The sequence below is a fragment of the Drosophila tropicalis genome, unplaced genomic scaffold (genome assembly GCF_018151085.1).
Source record: "Drosophila tropicalis isolate 14030-0801.00 unplaced genomic scaffold, ASM1815108v1 contig_593, whole genome shotgun sequence".
NCBI classification, from domain to species: domain Eukaryota; kingdom Metazoa; phylum Arthropoda; class Insecta; order Diptera; family Drosophilidae; genus Drosophila; species Drosophila tropicalis.
In genome coordinates, this window is record NW_027173070.1 from 7,277,405 (window position 1) to 7,294,216 (window position 16,812).

The following is a 16,812-nucleotide window of genomic DNA, read 5'->3' on the forward strand; positions in this document are numbered from 1 at the left end:
TTCAGTCTCATTACATTGCGTGAGGTAATAAATATATTTTGCAATTATTTTTAGAGAAAATGGGCGTGGCATCTCGCTTCCACGGCGAAAAAACCGTATTTTGCCCAAAAAAGTATGCAAAGTATTTTATCAAACACAATACTTTTCATACAACCGTTATGATTTTAATAATTTCTTTAAATTTAGGCCCAAGATTCATAGAAAAATCTAGAAAATGTTACTAAAGTTGATCAATATCATTATCAGCATAAGTAATACAGACACTTGAAGCAAGCAACTGCTTCTGTCGGCCGCGGAATTGGTTAAATGCATTTGGAAGCTTTTTGTAAGCTTAAAGAGAAAATCAAGGGTTCGGAATGTCCATTTTTATGCGGAAAGTGTTTTTAAAATCTGCGATTCTATTGTTTTTCTTGGCGTGAAGGTTTGGCTTATATGTATAGCAACCAGCAACCTTGTAAAATACCTTTCCGCTTTTAGTAGTAAACCTTATTTTCTGATTCGTACTACTCTTTGTGTGTGCATAAATGAGACATTAAAGTCGCGGAAACGATTTTTGTGCTGTTATTGGAGGTATTCCCTATTATTCGAAAGGTCGTATGCATCTGCCATCTAAAAGATTGAACTTAAAAATATCCAAATTGGTCCTATATGTTTTGGTGCAATAAAAAAAAAAACGCCTTGTATTCAATTATAATTTCGCATCTAACACACCTGGAGCACTGTACACTACATGCGCCTGCAACCTATGAACATTAACTCGATATGCTTTATTCCTTAATCGTTTTTTCCTGCTATATTAAAATCTCGTCCATAGCAGAAATTTGAGGTTATTCGCTAAAAAGTTAAATTGCAAAAAAAGTGGTTATTTGTGGACATTGAGACTTTTATATTTTACAAAGAATTGATTATTCTATCCAATAGTAAAAGTTTTAAACTGCACACTGGTGAACATTTTTTTTAAACTTTACCTAAAGTTAAGATTTCGTTATAAGTTTTGTTTTTGCGAGTTGCTCAGAATGACACAAATTTTAAGGCACACACCTAAACTTGTTACAAATTAAATATATTTACACATAGTACAAACCCGACTTTTTCAATTGCATCAACAGTTTTATCAATAACGTTCTTCTTTCAAAAGTTATATACACTCAAAGTGAAGCAACAATTTGCAATAAACGGAAGGAATTCATTCTGTTCCCAACACTGGTTTTCAACAATGTTTTTCTCGAAAGTGTTGAAAAAATTTGAAAAAGCGAGTATGCAGAAATATGCATTGATGTTCTACCTATAAAGTGGCATCAAAACATTTCGATTTCATTAACTTTTAAAAATTGACTTAAGTGCTCAAAAAACGGCTCGGCGTCCCTATGTGCACAGCCAACAGATCCATAATCTTTCTATGTGTGTGTTTTTTTTTTAACTAAAAACAATTGAAGCGAAAATAATTTAAATTGATGTGTCAAAAATATAATTAAAATTTTATTTGCTTTATTTATAAATACGTGATATTTTATTCCTGCATAAGGTATTATAAAATTAGTCCTAAGGCAGATGTTTGTATATACTTTTGATCAGCTTGAAAGGCCGAGTTGATATAGCCGTATTTTCGTCTGTGCCAATCAACTTTACGACCTTCAATATAAAGCTTCTTGATTAAGTTTGACAATTAGACGGATCAGACCACTTCAACATATAGAAATACTTATAGACAAATCATCATAAAGTAGGCCTAATGAGAAGTAGTCTTTAGTCGATCTGTTATTTAACGGATGGAAAACACATAGTAATTTAAAATTTAATATATGTAAATGATTTTAGCAACAAACCATTTCTAAAAGAATTGGGAAACTTCAATTCTGATTAGGTTAAGATCTATTGGCTATATTGGCTATTAACCATGCCAAGTTTAACATTTTTCAATGTCAAAAAAAAAAGAAAGAAGGACAAACAAAACCAAATCACCGTTTCGTCTTAATAATCTATATATTTATTAATATAAAGTCAATTAATTATTTATAAAGTTTTAAAGTAATTGACGAAGGGAGAAATTCTTAAACATTTTAATGAACTTTTGGTCCTTCATAATTATTCCGCATAATTCGAAAATAATTAACATCTTTGATTTTGATTAAAGAATCAAGTTAATAAAATTATAAACTAGGATTTAATATTGTGCAATTTAGTAGATATAGTTAACTTAGCCTTTAAAACCACTTAAAACTTATACAGCAATGTTGTTTTGTTATCAAATTGTAAAATTAAGAGAACATTTTCAATTACATTACTTTAGAAACAAGTTGTTTTTTATGCTGAAAAATATTTATTTTCTAAAAATTTATCTCATTTGCATTGGTAATGAAATCATTTCCATATTACCATGTTAATACGCTTGGGACACTAATTACACTTAACTAAACTAAACTAAACTAAAACTACAAGTGTAACTGTCTCCCAGCTGTTTGGCTCTTGTCATTTTTAGGTCAACTAGTCTGTTGATCAAGCATGATATATAAACTTATTTATTCGTTTCGCTCTATAAGCTCTAAGCTTATAAATAAATCAAAAGCAACAGGGGGAAAAATAGCCATAGATACTAACGCTTTTGGCTTAATGGAATAGCTAAGACGGTCAGTCAACCTGTTTCATAGCCAGACAGCTTGAGTTGGCTTCAACATAGAGTTTCACTCGAGTAAAGTTAACTTTAAGAAGATACAAGTTGGAAAATTCAATCGATTACTTGCTGGATGGAAAACTTGGCAATCTCAAAAAGGTTTATTTGAATATAATTTTGCACAGATGGCTTCAAAGTGGAAATTGAAATAATTTCATATAATTTTTCATTTTCATCACAGAAGTAGGCAACACTTTTCGCATATTAATATCCTGTCAGTCTGCTTTTTTCTGTTATCTTCGGGGCAAAAAGGAAGAATGTTGAATGTTCCATTGAATAATTTGCTCACATCTACATTTAATTTTCCCATGTGACCTTTGATTTTCCACACTCAGGTGGGCTTTTCCTTAAGCTACTAAGGAAAAATAGGGTAAATAATATAAATCATGCCCTAGACAATGTCAACGCTTGGGCTCTAAGGAAAGAGACACAGACTGATGGAGATACCAGAAGAAAGAAAAATCATACATAAACAGAGAGAGAGAGAGAAAGAAAAGTTAGAGCCAGAGAGAGGGGCAGAGAATAACTCAAGAGTTGACAAGGGGCCAAGCAAAGGCAAGTGCCTGGCCCCCGAAGGCAGCAAATCAGGGAGTAGGCAACGCCAGACAAATGACCTGGAAAAGCCAAACGAAACACAAAGCGAATGTGAGGAGGAAGAAATATGCCAGAAAGAAAAGTGAACACTGCACAATAACAGCAACAACAACAACAACAACAACAACAATAACAACAGCAACAACAGCAGCGGCAACAACAAACAAAAACTTGGCAAACGGAAACAATTGCAATGACTGAGCAAATGTTTAGCATCTAACCCATGGGAAAGCGATAAGGGGGCAACGGAAAATGGGTAGACATTTTGCTGAATCAGAGGAAATGTAAGAGGAAGTGTTAGTTGCTAAACAGAGACTAAAGTTTTATTGTTGTTGGTTAAATTTGATATTTAATTTGAACGAGACGCAAGCCGAACAATACTTAAATTTTCGCAATTTTTTTTTTTTTGCTTTTTGCCTCTTTAGTTTTTTTTCCACTTGATGCAATCTGTGATAAGAAAAAGGAAGATGAGGATGATGATGGCCATTTTAATGGTGCAAGTGGTTCATTGGTTTGTGTTGGCATTGCCTTTGCTGGTTGGCCACCACCTGAAATGCATACCTAATTACCTTAATGGCCTTTTCGGTCATAAATTTGTAGTGGAGATTAGGTTGCCAGCAATTTTACCGGTTCGCCAGCCAAAAACTTTTCTCACCTGAATGTGTATGTATGTATGTTTGTCCGTATGTATGTACAGACATAGCAATGCAGATGCGGGTTGCCGATCAAATTATTATTACCACCAGCAAGCAGTAAGAGAATTATGTTTATAGCCCAAATAATATTTTGTTGGCAACATAAAAGTATCGACTATAAGATTCTGTGTTGCAAATACAAGCAAATTCTTTCAGCCTTAACTGAGAACCACTTTAGTGTTAGTTAAGTGACCTTATTAAATGTGTTCCGTATCTCTGATTACATATTCTTCTTTCTTGGGCCATATTCCTTGGTTATCCTTTTCGGAACTAACCCGCAGAAAGCAATCAAAAGTAAAAGGAATAGAAAGAACACCCATAATGATAGTACTAATAGCCTAGATCTGCCACAAAGCTACTGTGTCAGCTTAGTTTCGATATATATAAAAATATACTCAAGACTTAAATTAAACATTTTGATTACGAATAAACCAGGCCCAAACGAGGGGAAAAATCAAAGCAAATCTTTTTGGAGTCACAAAAGTGAGTTTAGTTTTAGCTCTTGTTTTCGAAATATCTTAGAAAATCCAAGTAATTATAATTACCCATACTACACAAGCGAGTTTTAAGTTAATTAAGAGGTCGAGATATGAGTAGAAGATTAAGTTTAAGCAAAGGTGCAACCAAAAAGCCTTGAGTAATGAAATATTATATTTAAGATGAACAAAAAGCTTATTGATTTTACTTCATATTAATTATGAAACTGCGATTTCGAATTCCTTGTAATACTGAAGAAGGTTTAAGAGTTAGGTTTAGGATACATGGCTCTCAGATAGGTTTAAGAATTATATCCAGGATAAATACATTCTTAAGCGCATCTTGCAGAAAGATGACTTATTAAAGAATCTAATGAGCATCTGAATTAAAAACACACTCTTGATTAAAAACATAATTTCAAGTACACAATTAACCAACAGATTGATTATATTTCTATTGATTGATGAAAAGCTTTACAATCGTGAGGAAGCTACAGTTTCACAAGTACCTACTTTCAGGTGTTTCAAAGGTAAAGGGCCCATTCGAATATACCCTTATCTACCCCCCAAATAGCAACAAGGTATAAAATAATCAATAAAATTTTTGTATGTGTTGCATGTGCATTATGTAAAATGCCAATTAAAATGTTTTCCCCAGCATTAAAGCGTTGATGGTGAAAAATTTTTATCGTAATTATTTTTCATCCGGAGGAAAATGCAAATGAATTTCAATAACTGCATATGATAATTATAAATGAATGATAAATACAGCATAAATCATAAATTGTCTGCAAATAATATTAATAAATTATGAATGCTAAGAAATCGGAAAGGCAAAACGTAAAGTCAATTGCAACAAAATGTTAAAGCCCAAGCAAATAGGCAATAAGGCCCAAATGTGGCAATAAGCATGGCAATTTCATTTAATTGCGACAGCTCTCTGTCTGAATTAATTAAATTAAAATTAATTTGCTTCCTTAATTAAAAAACACCAAATTCCTTTTAAAGGAAAAACTCAAGATGAATAATAATAAATATACAGCCATGTGAGGGAAATATAATAAATATAAAACAGACCCCTAAATTTGTTTATGAATATTAATGAGTTAATTAATTTGTAAAAAATTTAAGAAGGTTAAACTTTTTGTTCTGCAGAATCTAAAGATGATGTAAAAATTGTAGATTTTATCACTGAACCAACATAAAATTTGATAATATAAGTATAGACAGAGGCTTTTGTTAAATTCCTTTCTATGGAGTTTAATTAGCTTTCTTCTCGTGGGACAACTTTGCAACTTTATAACTAAATCAATTGATGGAACTTGGAAAAGTTAAGTGAAAGTTTTCCATGATCCTTTGAACACAACACGCAGATGGGAAAGTTGCAAGACAAACGACTGCATAAAGAAGAAATTTCACGTTTTATACCTGGTGGTCATTAGGCGGTTTCAGAATCTATGTAACAGGTCAAAGTTGGTATTTATGCGCCCATAAAGAACACAAATGAATTTTTATATGCGCCCAAGGCACGAATAGCCTTAGCCTTGGACTTATAGTTGATAACCGAGTTCATTTAGTTAATCGAGAGACTGCAGCAACAGGAAATTAAAGAAGAAATTTTACGAAAATACATTTTTTTGTTTTCTGAGGCGTTTAAGGGAAAAATTATTTGCCTAATTACTTTTATTTCTTTTTGCTGCTAATTAAACAGTCAGCCCGAAATGCTTAATTACTTTAATTCACTTATGCTGTTAATTAAATCTTGAGATGGGAAAAAAGGTTTCTACAAAGTTGGTTGACTTTAATACTTTCATTATGTTTAGGAAGGACTTTTAGTCATTCTTTCATTCCTCTCGTGTTATGACAGAACAGTCTGTCCTTCTTAATTAGAAAATACAATTGAATTTGAATAAAATTTACCCAAATTTACTCCTTTTTAGCTTGAGTACAATTCTTGTTATAAAAAAATAGCCTTATGTCCTTCTTAATTATGAAATTGAACTACATTTGAGTCTTCTTTTAAGCCAAGAAATCATTACAAAACTCACTCAATCAAGAGAAAATTTCTACAAAATGTTGTAGAGAGTAGTTTTTACATAATCCTTTTAAGTAAAGCTAATGGTGTGAAAGTATTTACTATTTAAAGGGAAAATTAATTTGAATTCATAGTTTTGAAGTATAAAATTGGTATGATTAACCTTTAAAGTTAATCCCTTAAGTCTTTAAGCCAGTGATTAGAATTATGAAAGGCAAAACACAATAATCTTTACCCACATTTTATTAAATGAAAGATATAATGGTAATGTGCCCCATTCTGTTGCTTCTAATATTTAATTAGTGTGACACCTTTTTCTATGGTGTGTGATTGACATAATCATAAATGTGTGCCCACTTAGATATGGTTATGGGCAGTTTTAATATGCTAAAAAGAAAATTACATTTTATGTTTGTTTTCTTATTTCCCTTGTTCGGCTATGTTTATTTTTTGGTTTTTTATTTGGAACATATTTACAGAAATGTCAGTGTTAATGCTCCAACCAATTTCTTAGCTCATCTGCCCCCTAGTCATAAAAGAAAAAGAAGGAGACACAGAGAATGAGAGAGAGAGAGATTGAGGCAAACGAAACGAAACGATGCGAAACGAGGCTTTTGCAAATGAAAGCCAAAGTCAAAGCATCAATGGCTGATGGCTCATTTAAACGTTTTCGTCTTTGACGATGGGGAGAGTTGATGGTGGCAGAGGGATGGGGGGTCTCTCTGATGATGTCCTACTGTCCCTGGTTGGTTCATCGCATCCTCCTGGGACGGATTACCAAAATGCGGCTCGTTAGCCGAAACAAAAGAGAAAAAAGTATAAAAAAAAAAACGAAGAAAAAAATTGTTGCCCAGAAGCTTACATGTCGTTGTTCTCCCTGCCCCTCCTTTGCCACCTATAAACCCACTCGGTTCTAAAACGGCAAAAATAAAAACACAAAAAACAAAAAAATACAGAAGCCGAGAAGATGACATCAAACAACATTCAAGGAAAACAGTTGCCCTTCTTGTTTATGGCATTTGTATCCCTTCGTTTTAACTTTCTTTTTTTTTTTTTTTTTTTTTGTGACTGCGAAACGAATCTGAAAAATCGTATTGTTATTTTGGAACTTTTTCATGTCGTTGGGATTAAATTTAAAGCTGGAGCCCACAAGGCTTTTGCCTTCCCACCAAAAAAATAAAGACGAAAAATAAAATAACGAAACTAAATGAGTGAAACCTTTCGTTAACTGTGTCTTTTGGAGTTCAAATGAAAGGCAAAAGTCTCTGACTTGACAACAAATTTGTAAGTAGTTTTCTTTAGCCATATGACGTAATTTTAGTTCTTCAGTTCTTGTTCCCTGTCTCTCGGTGTCTGGGTCTCTATGTTTATGATTAAAATTTTTCCTGTTCTCAATATTCTGGTATGTGGGATATCGGTATCAGCCAGTGTGACGACAGTTTTTACGATGCCAGGATGCCGTTTATGTTCTTTCATTCTCTCTCTCTCTCTCTCTCCCACACACACTTTCTCCATCTTTGTACTCTAACTTTGGCGTAAACAAGTCAAATTCGAAAAGGTGGAAGCGCAGAACAAAAAAAGGAAAGAAGAAAGAAAGAATAAATAGAATAAGGAAATGGCGTGAGGTTTACTAAAATACCCGCACAGAAAGTAGAAAAACAAAACACAAACATAGTAAAGGTAGTTAGGAGAGTAGAGTCAGGAGAGGAGATGGTGCTAAAAACATGCAAAGTCAACAAAATGCTGACTGGCAATGGTTTTTACTCCCCATCGGTTTACTTAACTCTGTTTGACTTTCGTTTATATCCCCCCCAGATGTGAAAATGAGGATGAGAGAGAGAGAGAGAAAGTGTAGTTATTGTAAGTGGGTGAAGCAATTGATTACGAAAAGTTATCTCCATAGATATACTTAGTTATTGAGGCGGGGCTAAACGTTTAGATTACAAAACTAGATAACCAAATTAAGCATTTACTTAATATGCATTCGTAAGATAAAATATTTATTCATGCCTTTTGACTTTACCTGAACTTTTTAGCGACCTTTCTTCTTGTGTACTTAAAACAGTTTTGCCTTCCATTCTATTATGTTATCTTCTTTTGTTCCTCTTTCTTGTCGGTCGTCTTCTTGGTCTTTTTCTTCGCTTCTTCGGATTCTTTCCACTGCAAGTGAAAGAATGTGAATAATCTATATGAAGCATGTAATAATAGTTTCAAGTAAAATGCATTAAAAGCCAAACAGGGATTTGCTTCTTGTTTTCAAGTTTTCCCCCCAGTCAACCATTCGCTAGAGCCTAACAACCAAGCAGTTTTTGCGGCTTTCGTGGTAAGCTTGGGGTAAAAAGCTTAAGAGCAAAACTTTGCCAAAAATTTTTAACATAATGTTGAATGTGAAGAAATTCGGTGATGGGGAAGGAGTTGGGCGAAGGGAAACGAAATTTGTTTTAAGCTGTTGATCGGCTTTTGTGGAAAATGTCAACGCATATTGGAAAACAATCGAGATGGAGAAAGTTTGCTTAAAACTGAAAAATTGTGTAGTATTAAATGTCAATGTTTGAGGCTTCATCTCTTACCCATTCTGTCTTTCTTTCTCCCACTCTTTGGTCTTCCCCCAAGACATCATCAACATTGACAACTGTCGAGTATCACATTTCATAGTCAGCAAATAACTATGGCCCAAGGCAAGAGAGATGAGGGAATGACGGAAGTAAGTAGAAGCGATAGGCGAATCATATTCTTTGACCCCATTTTGTCAAAACAAACAAATTTGTGCTTAAAAAATAATTGGTCCCCTCCGGCATGCCGGTCCATTAATTTCTGGAGAATCCACTTCTACTTGAGAGCAAAACATAAAATGATGTAATGTAATGTAATATAATTTTCGAATCCATAAAATCTGTGTAATCATCCCGCCTAATTGCCTTTTACGATGATGTGAAACTTGCTTTTGTTTATTTCTATTTGCCTTTCCTGTATTTCGACTCCACACGGCCTCTTTCCAATTACTGTTTTCCTCTGGTTTTTCGATATTAAAGGCAAGCCGGCAAAACTACCTGGTCCCAAAGGAGGAAGAGGTGGAGCGAAGGGTGGGGGGCTTTCGAAAAGGGGTCAAAAACTTCTTTCAAATTAATGATGGGGCGCGTCTGACAATGCCCGCCCGACTTCTCTGCCCTGTCTACCTCTAAAACACACACAAAACGTTCTCAATCCCAGGTTGTTGTTCTTGTGGTTGTTGTTATTTTGAGTTGTTGCTGTTACTGATGTTGTCGTTGAGTTTGACGGATTTGTGCACAGCTTCAGATTAATGCTGCGATTATTGTTTGCCATTGCCATTGTGTGTACAGTGGTGTGTATGCGTAATGTAGATATAAAAACTTTTTTATAGCATACTTCTTGGGGCTCAGAGTTTTGTCAAACTTCATATAAGTGAAAATTTGCCATAAATTAATATAAATAATAATGAGCTATTAACATTTGCAGAAAAGTAAATCTAAAATGTATTGTTTCTGTCAATTTATTCAATTTTTTCTTATCACTTTTCTTTATTTGGTGTGTTTGTGGAAGATTGACCTTCCGTATTTATTTGTTTACTATTTTTATTCTTAGTTACTCTTGTTTATCTCTTTTCTTTTGTATGTTTTCTACAATACATTTCTTATCGTCATCTCTTACCCAATTAGGTTGTTTACGTTCTTTTTTTATTTCTTATACTTGTTTATGTTCTTTTGAATACTTCCTTATTTTGTTTGTTGTACACTCGATTTAGTTTTCCAACACTTTTATATAGGTTAAACTGTTTTCTTTGTTTTTTTGTTCTGCCTTGCCTTGTTCATAAATCATTTCTTAATGTTGCCTTCTCGTTCGTTTTCCCTGTTTGTCATTATGCTAATGCTTCTCATATTGTTTTCTTATGCATTTAAAGGTGAGATGGAAAGTGCTTTTCGCTTATTTGAAATGTTGTCTAGTTTCTATGTATTTGAGGCCACTGTAGGCTGTGCCTTTTGTATGCAAAATTTAACCCAGTGTAGAGTAGGTCGGTCGGTCGGTCGCTTGTTTGGTCGCTTGGTTGCTTTTGCTTTTATTCATTCTTGCCGCATTTTCATCCTTAGCCATGCATTCTGTCTCTGTCTCCATCTCTTTTCCCCTCTGTCTCTCTGACTGGCTTTCTCTCTATTTGTGTCTCTTTTGCTCTGCTTGTGTCTTTGTATAGCTTGGTACGCACGATTTAAGGATAACGAGGATAGAAATGCAGGAAGCGAGGCAAATATTTACACAGTTGGATGATTTAGATAAAGAAAGACATGAACATGAACCATAAAACGACGAAGGGGATAAAATACGAGTAAACCCATGGATAAAGTGGAAATTTTTGGAATACAATGAAGAGGACTTTGCCTCAAAACGGAAGAGGCCGTCGTGATTGCCGTCGGAGCGCCATATTCTTATTCTTCACTTTTTTGGTTTTCATTGCTGGTCGGCGGCAAATAGTACAAAAGAATTAAACAACAACAACAACAACAATACCAATTTCTTTAACACGAAATTGTAATCCACAAATTAATGCAAGTTTCATGTTTAACATCTTGAAATCCATTTACTCTGTTCGCTTTTGGGTTACATCCATTGATTTAAGGTTCGTTTTTTTTTTGTTTTTTTCTTCTTCCCTTTCTTTGCTATCCACATATCCATACTGTTAGTTTTTTAGTATGCAAAGCCATGCGCACCTGGATAATTTATTCAAGCGAATATTGCAGTCAGGAGTACCAAAAAAAAAATACACAAAAACACAAACAAACAAACCAAACAAAAAAAAAACAAGGAAAACCTACATATAAAATGGAAATGCAAATGTCCCTACCAGCATCAAAGCGAGATAGAGACAAAGAGATAGATATGAGAAAGCATAAGAGAGAAATGTGATAGAGTAAAAAAGGAAGTGCTGCCTGCCAATCCCAATTCCAATCCCAATGCCAATCCTGCAAGCCACCGCCCTCCCCCTCCTGCCACTCTGTTTGAATTTTCTATCTATCCACAAACATATTCTAGCTATGCTACGTGTCAAATCCACTGGAAAGCTAAGGGCTCTAAACAAAAAGCAAAAAAAGAAAACAAAAGCAAAAGCACAGGGCAAATGACATACTGAGTGAGAGTAGAGCATATTTCATTTGATTCACACAATATTTTGCAGAGGAAAATTTAAATAATTCGCAGTCGAATGCAAAGAGGCATTCTGTCAACATTCAAAATTCCACATAACATAATCAAACAATCCGTCGATGCATACATTCTGTCATATTATATTGGTACATTATAAAATCGCAGCCAGCATTTAAAATGTCTACGCTTCTTCTCTTCTCCTCATTCTCTCGTGTGTGTTTGTGTACATATGGATGTTTATTTGTTTGCTTCAAATGTTCTGTTTGCACTTAGAAATTGAAATATTCAACTAACTCAAACCAACTACATCTAAGCGCCCCAGCACCCAACCACCCAACCTCAACTCATCCGCTCACCATGTTACGTTCCACCATTTGGCCTTTCCTCTCTTTACGTATGTATGCACGTGTTCCTTCTCTCAATAGTTTGATGCAACTAAAAATTCTCGGACCGGAAATTGTTTCACAAACGTTTGGCCAATTAATTTCAAAAAATAATGGAGAAAACTTTCATCAACCAAAAAGGAATAAGTCATGCATTTGAAACGGAGATGAAGTGGGATGCCATAATATACAAGTTAATCTTGAACACACAATTCATATGTTTTTGGCAAAAAAACATGGAATAGCAATCAGTATGTACATATGAATGTAGTTTTAGGCACTCAATTTGTTTTAGTTTTAAATGTCAAATATACACTTGTACATAAAATGAAAATTTGTTGGGTGTTTCTTTTAAATCTTAATTAAATACCTTTTCTTATAATTCTTTAAGAAAAACCTACTGACCGGTTTATTATCCTAAGGTTAAGGAACTTAAGAAGATCTTTTCAAAAATCTTATCACAAACAAAACAAATCTAATGTTTCACATTTCTAAACAATTTTTAAAGTCTGGTATGTCAAGAAATGATTTAAAGTCAAGAGAACGTCTACTTAAAGTCAATGATAAATCAAATTAAAAAATTCAGCTTCGCCAAATGTGTTTTTCGAGGGGAAAAAAGTAATTTATTTATTGGACTATTATCTGTTTCGATATTTGATTAATAAATGATGTTAAAAAGGACCTATATAAACATCGTGTTCACCTGAACTGGCTTCACTAAATCAGATTCACCAAAGAAACATACAAAACGAAACAAAAATGTAAACAAAAATAAGTCATAAAGATTCACATATCAATTAATGCTTAAAAAACAAACAGAACATGCATTCACACTCTGTGGAAAAGCACTTAAGATTATAACAACGGCGCAATATCAAGTCGCCAACGCTGAGCATGAAATATAAACATTAGAATAAACATTTTGAAGAACAATTGTCGCCTTCTAGAGTCTAAGAGTTCATTTATATACACAACTCTTTTGTAAATAAAATCAGTTCATATTTTGAATTCAACGGATGAAGGTATTGCTTTTAGTTGTGGTACTAGATTCCCCTTCATATGCTCTTGTTTCAAAAGTTTCAAAACACTTTTTTAAGCCACTTAAATTTAATACTAATATCCAGCAAAATACCAAATTTGATCAAAATCTGACATCAAATAGTCGAGTTATGCATATAAACGTTTTTCCATAAGGCCGCAGTTGGGCATTGGCTGGTGGGGGCGCTAGGGTGCTCGTATGCTAGAGTGAGCGAGATACTAAGATATGCTTGTAAAAAGCATGTGGAAATGCATTTGTATAATAAAATTATAATATTTGCTTTACTGGTGTATGCTATACCAAAGTCGGCGAGACGACTTACGTCATTTTTTTCTATTAACAATGTGAGATACAATAACCTAAACTGAACATCCTTGTTGATTCTTGCTACTTTTTAAACAATATTAATGGAGAAATGGAATATCAATCGTTTTTTGTTTTGAGCACTATAATAACTTATGATGTTGTCAAGTCTTATAATTGTTTAGAAATGATTGTTAAACTAATTTTATTCCTATCTTAATGAACGAAATGAGAAATGTATTGAATATTTTTGTCACTTGTTGGCAACCATGATTTTTTTTCCATATTTTTATTGACTGTTAAAAAGAATTCCTCATCTTCAATAACCACACCAAAATGATCTGCTACAAGTAAACTGTTTACTTATTTTAACGTCAAATAATAGAAAAATATTTAAAAGGTGTAGCGTAGTATATAAATTTGGCAAATGATTGTGAGATGAAAAAAGTCTTTTGTAAAATTTTTTGGAAATTTATCCTTAAATGCTTATAAAAGGTTTCCACCAGCAACATTATATTATCTGTAGGATCTTAACTACACGGGATCAATATATAATAAAAAGAAACTTATTTATTTATTGGTTTGGCCACAAAAAAAAAAAAAAAGTAATTGACCAGCTAAAATATTTAAATATATGCGCCTAAAAGCACTTAAGTTACGAATATATATTTAATTTATAGTTACTTTGTTGTTTATTTCAGGCAAAAACATGTGTAATCAAATGTTATACATCGAAATGATATAAAAATTACTAATTCATGATATTTATTGCCAATGAAGCATAAAAGTTGTTTACTGACCGCTTTCCACAGCTCCTCTCTTCAACCTATCCACACAATAAATGTATATGTAACTATAAAAAAGTTTTCTTTTCGCCATTTAAATAAATTCATAAACGTGTCTCACATATATAAAACTTATACATGTATACTATGTATAATTTACCCACAAAAAAGTAAAACTTTTTCCTTTATTCTCCGCACAAAAAAAAAAAAAAGAAAAGATGGAGAAAAAACCAAAACGAGATGGCCACAAAGCAAAAACCCAAAAAAAAGTCAGCATGGTCAAGAAGAGTTTTGTGGGGATTTATATAGAAATTCCTCATATCTACACACACATATGTATGTGTGTGTGTGAGTGTGTGTATGGCGAAATTCCTGATAAATAAATATATGCTTTTTATAGAAATTCCATAAAAGTTAACTTTTATTGTGGTTGCTTTTTGGCAATCTATCGAAAAAACCTTCACACACAGATCTCCCACATCTCCCACACACATGGGAGCGGGGGGAGAAGTAAGAAAATATGACCAAACATCAATATTCATCTGGGGGTAATAATTTATCAAAATTAGTTTAGTCCCATAGACTTAAGGCTACAAAATCACCAAATAAATGGCCTTTCACTCCATTTACTTAGTTAGTGTAGTTAGTTATTTGCCATCATCATTCCCTGGTGGGTGTACAGGAGAGGAGTGAACAGGGGAGCAGAGCGCGTTGAGAGTGAAATAAATCAAAAGCAATTACATACATACATACATACATATACCTATACTCTATGTATATTCATTCGTTTCGTTCACATTCATTTAGTCAAACATTCATTTATTCGTACTCCGCACATTTGTCTCAAGGGAGAGGATGCTTTTGTGGCCAAATATTTATTTATTTTGCATTCTGGTTGAATAATTAAGTTCAGTTTGGCTTCAGGTATTCGTAATTAAGTCGTTACGTTTTGTAACAGGTGTGAAAATAACCTGGTTTTACTTTTGTATTTGTGTGAGTGAGTGAGTGAAATATTTATTTACCTATTTATTCAAGTTGAGTAAAATCCTGTGTTACATTTATCTAGATGATATTCACAGTCACTTAAATTTGCCTTTTGCACCTTTGGGGCGCTTATATCATTTCTTATTCATTCAAACACACACACCCACACACCCTGACACACACGGACACAATTCGCACGAAGGAATTCATTCAGCAGGAGCTGAAGCACACTACTGCAAAAAAAAGGTGCCAACTTTGGTGCCTTTTTAATTTCGAGATAATGTCATCCGATTTGTATCCCCCGAAAAACCGCACACCGTTGTGAGGGGGGAGGGGCAGAAAATTCCGCGCGCCAAATGCAAATGTTTCGAAACGACGCGACGTTTTGACGACGACGACGGCGGCAACGACAACGACAACGACAGACGGGAGAAATGGCAACGACAATGTTGAACTAGTTAGAAACGACTCCCGCGACGGAAGCTGGTTAAGTACTCCCCCATCCAGGTGGATAATATATATACATATATATAAAACTTTCAATGGTTTGGGTTTTCGTTTAGCTCCGGATGGCACTGATGCTCCTGGCTGCCACTTGACACTAGATAAACAATTTGTCCCCGAAATGGCCAAAGCTTGGCGCCAAACAAAACACCTGAAGTGTATACCGAAACTACCACAACATTCTTTTGTCTCTCTCTCTCTCTCTCTCACTTTATCTCTTTGTTTCTGTCTCTGTTATATAGAGGCGTTTTCTTCTGTTTTTGGTATTGCAGATGTCTTTTAGTCCGCTATGTGTACCGCTCTAGGTGAAGACCAATGCTTAACTAAAGTCACAACATACAACAGAACAGTTCTGATACTCTAAATGTGGATGCTGAACAAATGGATTCTGCGCAATCTCTCCTTGTTGCAGTCTCTTCCTCTCTGCCTCTGTCCGTCCTCCAGTTTGCTCTGTCTCTACTTAATACTGGGTACAGTTTTTCTTTTGGGCATTTCCGTTATGCTAGAAAATTGCATATGCAAAATATAATTACTTTTGCTGGCAAAAGACTATGATTAGCTTGGCTAGAAGGAGACTAACTTTTATGCTTTTGAGATTAATTCCATCCACAAGCAAGGAAAGATAATGGAAAAAGGGAAAACTACTTTCTACACACACAAAGTAAGGGGACTTAATTCGTTGAACAAAGGCTTTAACATTCTACAGATTCATTTTCATTCATATCGATCGCTATGGGGAATTGGTTTACATTGTATTCAGACGTTTGCCTTTGGCCGAAAGTAAATTTGCATTCTAGTTTTTTTGGCAAACACAAAAACAAAAAAACGAGTAGAGGAGAGGAAACTGAAACCTCTTGTTCAAAAGCGTGGCTCACAACAACATCTGGCCTTCCTCTCTAACCAGAAAAAAACCCAAATTGCACGCTTGTTTATTGTGGTTGCAACGTTGCCCCCCTTCACACCCAAAATCCTCTCTTTGGTCTTCGCCTGGCGTCGAATGCAAATCGCCAAGGGGCCCTATTTGGATACCGTTCAATGCACCAGGGACTTCTCCCCCCCCCAATGTATGACAAACAAACATAAACATTGTGTGCGAAAATGCGAAATACGTTGGGACCTCCTTTAAGCCCAAATAACGTCTATACTTGGGTAGTAGCAGATGCAGAGGCAGCGACTAAATTTCAAGGCA

General features: G+C 34.3%; 1 protein-coding gene across 1 annotated transcript in view; it reads right to left on the bottom strand.

Moving 5' to 3' along the window:
- LOC137577644 (RNA-binding protein asd-2) overlaps nt 1–15,927 on the bottom strand; it is a 25,116-nt gene extending 9,189 nt beyond the window's left edge. The window contains exons 1-2 of the mRNA XM_068291166.1: nt 15,158–15,927; nt 8,495–8,631 (exon numbers count right to left, since the gene is read on the bottom strand). Coding sequence (XP_068147267.1) covers nt 8,495–8,549 — 55 coding nt within the window. The 5' untranslated portion in view covers nt 8,550–8,631; nt 15,158–15,927. The remainder of the gene's footprint in view (nt 1–8,494; nt 8,632–15,157) is intronic.
- Nucleotides 15,928–16,812: the final 885 nt, after the last annotated feature.